Below are 9561 nucleotides of genomic sequence, written 5' to 3' on the forward strand. Positions count from 1 at the left end.
CAAGGCGCTACTCCAGCCCAATGTACAACCATAAAAACTCACCAGATCATCTGTGCTATTAATTTTCAGCATCTGGGCATCCAAAGACAAGCAGTTCTCCTGGCTTCTTTCCCAATTAAATGGGCCAGAGGAAAATAGGTAACAGGTTTCTTCATGCCAGAGCCAGTCTTGGGGACAAGGACCTAGGAAGTGTAGCATATCTAATCAGTGAATGATGCCTGAGCAAAAATATTTCTGCAATTCTGGGGGCGCCTGGGTGGCACAGCGGTTGGGCGTCTGACTTCGGCTCAGGGCGAGACCCCGGCGTTCTGGGATCGAGCCCCACATCAGGCTCTTCCACTATGAGCCTGCTTCTTCCTCTCCCACTCCCCCTGCTTGTGTTCCCTCTCTCGCTGGCTCTCTCTCTCTCTGTCGAATAAATAAATAAATCTTAAAAAAAATATTTCTGCAATTCTTAAATCAATTCTCCCCTCAGGACTGTCACATGCATATCATCTCTGTTTAATTGGAATTATATCCAGAGTCTTCAAAGACTCAATAGACCCATAGTCTTTATTTCTCTTAAAGCGTTCTGATTTTAGAAATCCAAAACAAGGCTGTTCAAAAGCAAAACTTGAGCTGAGATGTAACTTTAGAATCTGACCTATTTTTTATAATTATGTTTGGAATAATGGAAGTAAGAGCTGGGGGAATGGTATGTTAATAGCCACACTGCTGTTAAAACGATATGCTTAGGGTACCTGACCGGCTCACTCAATGGAGCATGCAACTCTTAATCTGGGGGTGGGTTTGAGGCCCACACTGGGTGTAGAAATTACTTAGAAACAAAATCTGGGGTGCCTGGATGACTCTGTTAAGTGACCAACTCTTGATTTTGGCTCAGGTCATGATCTCAGGGTGGTGGGATGGAGCCCTTTGGGCTCTGTGCTCAGCAGGGAGTCTGCTCCGGGATTCTCTCTCCCTCTTTCCCTCTCCCCCTCACTAGTGTATGCACTTTCTCTCTCTAAAATCAATCAATCAATCAATCAATCTAAAAAAATAAAATAAAATCTTTTTAAAAAGATACATTTATGTATTTTAAAACTTCAGGTTTTCAAATAATGAATTTAGGCTTAAATATTGGGCTTCCTGTTTCTAGACATATGTTGTCCAATACATAGCCATATGTGGTATTACAACTACCTGTGTTTCTTTTAATAATAATTTTAAAAAATTAAATAAACTTTACACCCAAGCCCCCAGGGCGGAGCTTGAACTCATGACGCGGAGAACAAGAATCTCGTGCTCCGTTGACTCAGCCAGCCCGAGGTCCTCTTTAAAGGTTGTTGTGTTTTTTTTTAAATGAACACAATATCACTATGTTGGCAGTACTTTACACACATTAACTCATTTAATCTTCATAACAGCACGATGAAATAAGTGCCCTTCATTTTCTTCAGCTGGCGGATAGAGGAAATGGGAATGTGAACCTCGGCAGGCTTGCTCTCGCATCCGTGTGTTTAACCACGACAGGCACTACCTCTCCAACTTCCGAGTTTGAATCAGTCGAGGAAATATTTCTTGGTGCCCTTCGAGATATTTTGATACAGAATATCGGGGTAAACCTGGAGACTGTCATTTTTAAAAAGCTACTGGAGTGACAATGTTGTACACCAAAGGTTGACAACCGCCACTAATTTCAGTACTAAATATTAAGTCCGTTACTGCGAAGAGCCTGCACCTTTCTAGCGGACGACCTCCTGCAAACCACGTTCCATGACTTCTCAGAGTCTCTCTCTCTCTTCAGATCTACACTGTGGACCACAGACTTGTTAGTAAGAAGGATAAAACATGCCTCAAACTTAAGGAAACTGGTTTTTTTTTTCATGTGGTATTTTATTATTAATGTTTTTGAGAAGCTTCTCAAAGTTTCTTGATGAAAAGCGGTACTTTATTTGCTATCTCTACTAATTGGCCTTTATCTGACACTGTCAAGGAATGGAACCTGTTACGTGGGATATCTACCAGTGAAAAACATATTACTTAATGTTTTTGATTGGTTGCCCATGCCTGGAATCTCTGGGAGACGGTACTGGATGGTCCTGACGTAGATTTAATCTCATACAACTGATTTTAAAAAAACAAAACAAAACTGTTTTACAGCCCCATCTGGGAAATAAATCATTGGTTGGTATGTAGCTATGTCTGCTTATATAAACATTTCTATCTTTGATAGATTAGTCTCCTTCCTTTACACCTTCTTAGAGACAGTGTATTCTTTCATTTCCTCGGTAGCTCCCTCCTTAACAAAAACAATACAGATTTGATCCTTGCCAAAGATCAATTTGTCTAAAAATCTCTGCTTCTTTTGGAAATTTAAATAACCCTGTAAATATTGAAGGGATTTATTAACTCTAAAACTTTATTTTAAAAAAACTACTTATCTTTATTATCATCACTTAACTTCTCTGGCTATTAATTTTTTCATCTATAAAATAAGAATCTGTGGGTATTTGTGAACTGTTATTATATAATCTGTATTTAAATAAATTGCATGGTTGAGATCAAGTGAGATGTACAACCAAGAAACTGGAGAAATCTCTATTTATTAGTGGCAGTTAGTTACTAATGCTGAGAATAGGGCACTCATTCATCTACTGCCAAGAAAGCAATGCATTTCTGAGAGTAATTCCATCTCATAGCCCTGAAATCTCCATATGATGAAAAGCGTACGCCTGCTTTAATTACATGTCGTACAAAGACTAAATGACACAGATAACTCTGTAATAACATCAGAGTTCACATCATGATCCCCTTCTTACAGATGCTACTGTTTCTACCTGTCTCCTAGATTCTGAGAGCAACTCAATTCTCCTTCTATAAACTGGCTTCCTGGGCCCTTTATATTTTTTTTCTTACTTAGAGCATCTCCCCCACACGTCCAAGTCAGCCTACCTCCATTCATTTAATTTAAATTGATGTTGTATACTTTAAGAAATAGGGTTAGTTATAGAATAAAGTTAATGTAGAGCTTCCCAGGGACAAAGGAGACCCCACAGGGAAAGAAATCAATGATTAAGATACATTGGAACAGAAAGAAGTAAGAATCCGTGGCAACGGATAAGAGTGGGAGAGTTCTTCCAGAAAAATCTCAAAACTAAATTTTAAAAATAAAGAAGAGGCTTCATGAGGAAAGAAAATTTAAATCCACCAAAAACTGTGCTTAATTAAATCAGGTGTCTCAAGAATTTAGCAGAGGGAAGGGTGGGGATGACAAATTAGAGAAATTCTGGTGTCAAACACTATGAATATATAATTTTGAGCCTAGAGACATTTTCAAAACAGAGTTAAGATTAAACAGAGAAGTGTCCACTACTTCTTTTCCCCTCTTCATCCCCCATACCTGAGAAGTTTGCTGCTTTCCTTAGAGCTTCTTGGAGATTCAGGGTCTGCTGATGAAGTTCCATCTGTTTTTTGGAATTTTCATCTAGCTTCTGGGTAAGGGTTTCTATTGTTTCTTTGAGTTCCCTTTCTGACTCCTGGGAAGCTTGTTCTGCCTGCTGCTGTGCTGAGATCTGTCCCTCCAGTATAATTTCCTGGTTAGTAAGGTTTGCTTGCTGTCGCTTTAGGAGATCAGACACCTGTGATACTAAATCATAGCTGAAATAAGAACTCGATTACCAAAGCTGAATAAAAATCCCTCCACTGAATTTTGAGGAAATTAAAGAATTGAATCAAATAACATATTTTGACAACAAACTGCTGGAAAGTTACTCAGAAATTATGAATTTAAAAGTTATTTGATATTCCTGTAGTATTTTCTTTTACATGTTAGGAATTGTCACAGACACTTTTGATTAAAAACAACAACAACAACAGGATTTTACTTGTTACTGATGGTTACAAACAAGTTTAAAAGCAATCATAAGATAAAGGGTATATCAATGGCATAACTAAAATACAGACAATCTGAAATAGATGCCAGCCAAACTCATTGATTATTAATTGTTGTCATTAATGAGTTACTCTGTGTCTTTATTCCTTTGCTAACTCTTTACCTTTCCAGACTTCCTAATTTTATTTAAAAACGGTGACACCCCTTTTTTGAGACACCCTCCCACAGAATTATTTTAAGTTGCTATGTCATAACAATTTCAAGCATTTTTTGTTTTTTGGGTTCTTTTCTCTTTTTTTTTCTTTTTTTTTTTTTAGTCACAGTACATTTTAGGAAGGGTGGGATGAAATAAAGTTTGTAAAATCTGGCAGGCAGCTAATGTTAAGGGTCAAATGTCTCAGTTCTAGAAGCTTGATGGTTCAGTACAAAACAGACCCTTTGGCCTAAGGCTGGATCTGAGACTGGTGTAAAGTGTTTCCTCTTACAGGAAGACTCATCCAATCACCACCACTAGTCATTAGGGAAGGCCCCAAGTGCTAACAGATTGAAAAAATGAATGATTGGTGACTTTAACCAACAACTGAGAAACAAATAGCACTTCAAAGGCTTTAATCATCTAGATTCTAAATAGACAAAATAACTCAGATCTACAACCTCAATACACAGACAATTAGATGGGTGATCGATACCATTTTCATTCCTTCTTGGCCACTCTCATCCTTCTTATCACTTCTTTTGCTCTCAACATCCTCTCTTCTAAGTGGCCATGTTATAAATTTGAATTACAGTTGTTTTAAATGTTTCATTTATTAAGATGGTGTTTTTGATTCTTAACTGTAAATTGGTATTTAATCATCTCTATTAAAACTCAATGTAGGGGCACCTAGGTGGCTCAGTAGGTTAAGTATCTGACTCTTGATTTCAGCTCAGGTCATGATCTCAGGGTCATCAGATCAAACCCTATGTCAGGCTCTGTGCTCAGTATGGAGCCTGCTTGAGATTTTCTCTCTCCCTCTCCCTCTGCTCCTCCACTCACTTGCAATCTCTCTCTAAGACAAAAAAGAAAACAAAACAACCTCAATGTGAACTATATGACTTTTCTTTTCCTTTAGGGTCTCTCAGGGGATCTTGTGGCTTAGTAGCTTCAAATTATTTTCTTTTCCATCATTCCAGGATTTAAACAGACTTTATCCATGACGTTATAACAACAAAGCAAAACAAAAACCTACCATTTATAATCTTAATTCCATATCCCAGTCAATTTTAGGGACAAGCACAATGTACTTATTCATGTTCCCACTCATTCCAAAAAGTTTGCCTAAAATGTATCTAAATCAAGACTGTTTATAGTTGTTATAAAACCAATTAATAAGCCATGTTTGTAAGTTCTCACTTTTTCCTCCATCATTTCCCTGTTCCAGTACTTACATTGCATTGTCAGCATTATAAGAATTACCAGTAATCCCAAGCAAAGGATCCCTAGGGTCACAGCAGTAGGGCACCACCACCGAGAAGAAAGAAGACGAAGACCTAGATTGACAGATGATAGAATCAGAAAGACATAAAAGATGGAACCAAGTCATCAAACAATTATTTGGAAACTGTCTGTATCTTGTACTTTGCATTTCTTACCTCTAATCCTCCCAAGGGCTCTGAAAATAATTCATTGTTCATATTTACAGATGAAAAATACAGACAGAGAATTCAAGTAATTTACTCTTGGTCACGCAACTGACACAATTTGAGAGCCAGGATTCGATACCAGATATGTGATGTTAAGTACATGATTCTAAAGCTTATACTTTATCTACTCTCCCCATAATGACTGTCTAAGAAACTCTCAGTTCAGCTTGGTTGGATCAACTTCACCCACAGAACAGAGAGCCTGATACTTTTAATACAGACCATGTGTATGCACCTCACATGCACCTCATACCCAGCGTGTTTTATAAGTAGTATACCATAAAAGAATGTCAAATACCAAGCAAATAAGCTTTAGTTAGTTAATCAACAGATTGCCTCAAAGAATTATAATTTTGTGCTTTCAATTTTTATTCCACTAAAATTATCTTGGAACTGAGGTTATTGACTAAAGAAAAATAGGGATTAAACTTCAACATTCATTTGACTCATATTAATGTCATGTCCTATACTTACACCAGCTATGGCCCTTGTTGTTATAAAAGCTCACCATTATTATTATAGAAACAAATAAGTCATGTAGCTCACAGGTCCACCACTAAAAAAGCACAGATATTTTGGTCCAATGGGAAAATATATAATCTATGTGGACTCCTCACCCTGTACAATAAACAAATAGGGTACTGGTAGTGTTATCCTCCATATGCATATAAGGAAACCCAAAGTCTCAGTGAATTGTAAAAGATCACACAGATGTTAAAATCCAAACATAGGTCTTTAATTCAACTGTCAGTCACTACGTGGTTGGAGCATTACATCACAAAGTTTCCAGTGCAAATGTGTAATGATCCAAATCAATCAATGGTCAAATATATTCACAGAGTCAAAAGCACTTCTGTTAGACTCTAGAGATGAGACAGACAAAATAGCAATTTTAACAGGAAGAAATACAGTTCATTCACTAATTCAAAAGTCATTAAGCTCCTGGAGTGTGTGTGGCAAGTTGGCAGAGAAGTAGAAGTTGTGTCTCTTGCAAATAATCACTTAAGATTCTAGCTTGGGGATAGATATCTGTGTAAATCTGTCAAAGAATATTTCCCTCTGGTCAGTACTCATTCTATACTATGAATGTATGTCAACCACTCTTGAGAGAAGAAACTCCTGAATTTTTAGAAGAAAATCACAAGATCTACACCTGTGCAGGGAAGACACAAGCTCCCGTTTTCTATAGGTCACCCTTTGTCCCATTTCTTTGGTAGGTAGAGACCATTAATCCAACTTCTGTTTCCATTAGTGATTTTCTGATCAGAAAGCAACTGGATTCCTTTCAGTAGGTGACTGATCTAATCAGGTTCTGAGAGATTTAGAGTCATAATTTTAGTAAAATTCAGGCATTCAATATTTACAACATGAATAATGAATGAATGAATGAATGAATGACTACTGTTAACTTGGATGTCTACCTATAAATGCTGATTCAGAGAAATAGTGCATGTACAGTGAATAGCATAGAACACAACCTATGATAATGTCTAATAAAAGTTATCAGAATCTATACATTGTCATTCATACCAAGTTAGTTCATTCAAAGTATCATCATCATCATCATCATCACCATTATATCTGAATTGTTTTTCTTTTAAGTAAATGTTATTAATTCTACAATATTTTTCCATCCTCTGGTGTTTCAGCTTTCTAATCTTATGTTATTCCAGTTAATTTACATTTTTGAGCTAATCCTTGAATTCTGTTGCTGGGCACATTCATCCACCCCTAGTACCTTTAGCTTTCTTTCCATTTGGCTTCTGATCAGGTTGATCCTTCATAGTCTTGCTCTTGAAGTCATCAGAAGTCATTTCCAAATTCATTCCAAGAATGAGAGAGTGAAACAGTCAAGGACTTCTGCAAAGTAAAAATTTGTGAGCTCCTGCTGGAGTGTTTAAATAGCTACTGCTATCTAATAGAAGAATGACTCAATCGTTGGTAGGAGGAAGAGGCTTTGCTTCATACTGGAAAGTTGGCTGACGCAAATTCTTGTTATGTCTATTGCAGGTGGGGAAAGTGGTGATTCTGCTAGTATTTCAGGATGTTTCAATAGGTAATTAATGAAAGGGAAAAGTATATTTTCTCTGAGCATTAGAAGAAAAGCATTTGTATTCACTCATCAGATAAGGAAACTGAAACTCAAAAGAATAAGTCACATTAAACTTGTAGAAGACTGTGCATTTAAACCAGATTACTCAATTCCGGGGTCCTTATTTGTTTACTTCACTGTAGAAGGCTATCTCTATACTGTGACTTTCATAAGTCTCACATTTTCCTTTTTATTTTTGACTGTTTAAATCAGCAATAGATTAGAAATTTTGTAGTTAATCATGTGTGATCATCTCCAGCCATGGTGACCTGGGTAGTTTTAGAACTTAATTAGGAGTGCTATTTCATACAGTGGCAGTAACATAGCAGCAGTATAACATAGCAACAGAAATTTGGAGCCAGATGGAGCTAGTTTCAAATCTTTCCTTTGCTAGTACCTTAGTCTATAATCTTGGGGAATTACATAATACTGTGAGTTTATGTCTTTGTCTATAAATTGGGACGTTGGAATGTCCACTGGATAATGTTGATAAAGTTGCTGTTGGGATTCATATAAAATATTGCATGAAAATGCTAAGTATTCTACTTCAAACATAAGAACTCAATAAATGATAGTTATTAATATCAGCAGTAGTATTATTCAGCACAATTGAATTGCCCATCAAAGGACACATAAATGACTGGAGTCTCAAAGACTCTTCAGTGAGCTCCCCATAAGGATGCCTATATGAATTCATTGATAGAATTCTCACCTATTTTCCCTCCACAATCTCCTAACCTGAGAAGAAATGCCTCATTGCAGTTATACATGCTTTTTTTTTTAATTATGTATTAGGGATATTTTCTGAAGTGTTTATGGGCTAAATGATATAATAAACCTGGAATTTGCTTTAAACTACGTAAGGAAAAAAATAAAAAGAGGAGATACATAAAAGAACATTGGAGAAAAATAAATAAATAAAATATCTAGGAAACTATTTAGAAAAATCACTGATGTTGACAGCCTACTTAGGATTCCATTTCCCTCCTCCTTCCTGGATTACTTGTATTCCCTTTTTCTGTGCAGGGTATCTGGGACCAAATTGAAAATAGTTCACCTGTCATTTAAAGTTTTACTCTATGGGGCGCCTGGGAAGCTCAGCCTGTTAAGCGTCCAACTCTTGATTTCAGTTCAGGTCATGATCACAGAGGCATAATCTCAGGGTCGTGAGACCAAGCCCCATATCAGGCTCTGCACTGAGTGTGGACCCTGCTTAAGGATTTTCTCCCTTCTTATCCCTCTGCCCCTCCATTTGCTTGCTCCCTCTTTCTCTCTCTAAAAATAAATAAATAAACAAATAAATAAATAATTTTAAAAATTAAAGTTTTACACTATGATACAGTTCACCAAAAAAGCTCAGCCTGTAGCAAATATATACTAGTCAAACCAGCTGTAACAAATCAGTGCTACTTACCTTCACCACTCAAGCCTCACCCCACCTCCCTTGACAGGGAGTGCCAAGAAGCGAGATTGCTTCCTGCATTCACCACACTGACTTCCACATAAACAGAATCTCAGTGCTTTTATTTTTACTTATTTATTTTTAAAGATTTTATTTATTTATTTGTCAGAGAGAGAGCACAAGCAGGGGAGCGGCAGGCTCCCACGGAGGGGAGAAACAGGCTCCCCACAGAGCAAGGAGCCCAACACAGGACTCGATCCCAGGATCTGGGATCATGACCTGAGCCCAAGGCAGACGCTTAACTGACTGAGCCACCCAGGCATCCCAGGAAACTGTTTTTATTAATGAATTAATAAATACTGAAAAGTCATGTCTCAATGACGAGGACAGTTTATCATTCCCCACAGTGACTCAATTATTTTGTATGCCATTTCTAGTGCATTAAGATGTGATACAGAAGCACACTTGTTGACATGACACACTTTTCTTGTGAGCTCATCGCTTCCTAGC

General features: G+C 37.2%; 1 protein-coding gene across 2 annotated transcripts in view; it reads right to left on the minus strand.

Annotated features, from left to right (window-relative positions):
• Nucleotides 1–7433, minus strand: part of OLR1 (oxidized low density lipoprotein receptor 1) — a 10781-nt gene extending 3348 nt beyond the window's left edge. For both annotated transcript variants that reach the window (XM_008697457.2, XM_008697456.2), the window contains exons 1-4: nucleotides 7296–7433; nucleotides 5303–5404; nucleotides 3383–3628; nucleotides 43–182 (exon numbers count right to left, since the gene is read on the minus strand). In XM_008697457.2, the coding sequence (XP_008695679.1) occupies nucleotides 43–182; nucleotides 3383–3628; nucleotides 5303–5404; nucleotides 7296–7383 (576 nt within the window). In that variant the 5' untranslated portion in view covers nucleotides 7384–7433. The remainder of the gene's footprint in view (nucleotides 1–42; nucleotides 183–3382; nucleotides 3629–5302; nucleotides 5405–7295) is intronic.
• Between the last annotated feature and the right edge of the window lie 2128 nt (nucleotides 7434–9561).

The sequence above is a fragment of the Ursus maritimus genome, unplaced genomic scaffold (assembly GCF_017311325.1).
Source record: "Ursus maritimus isolate PB19 unplaced genomic scaffold, ASM1731132v1 scaffold_26, whole genome shotgun sequence".
NCBI lineage: Eukaryota > Metazoa > Chordata > Mammalia > Carnivora > Ursidae > Ursus > Ursus maritimus.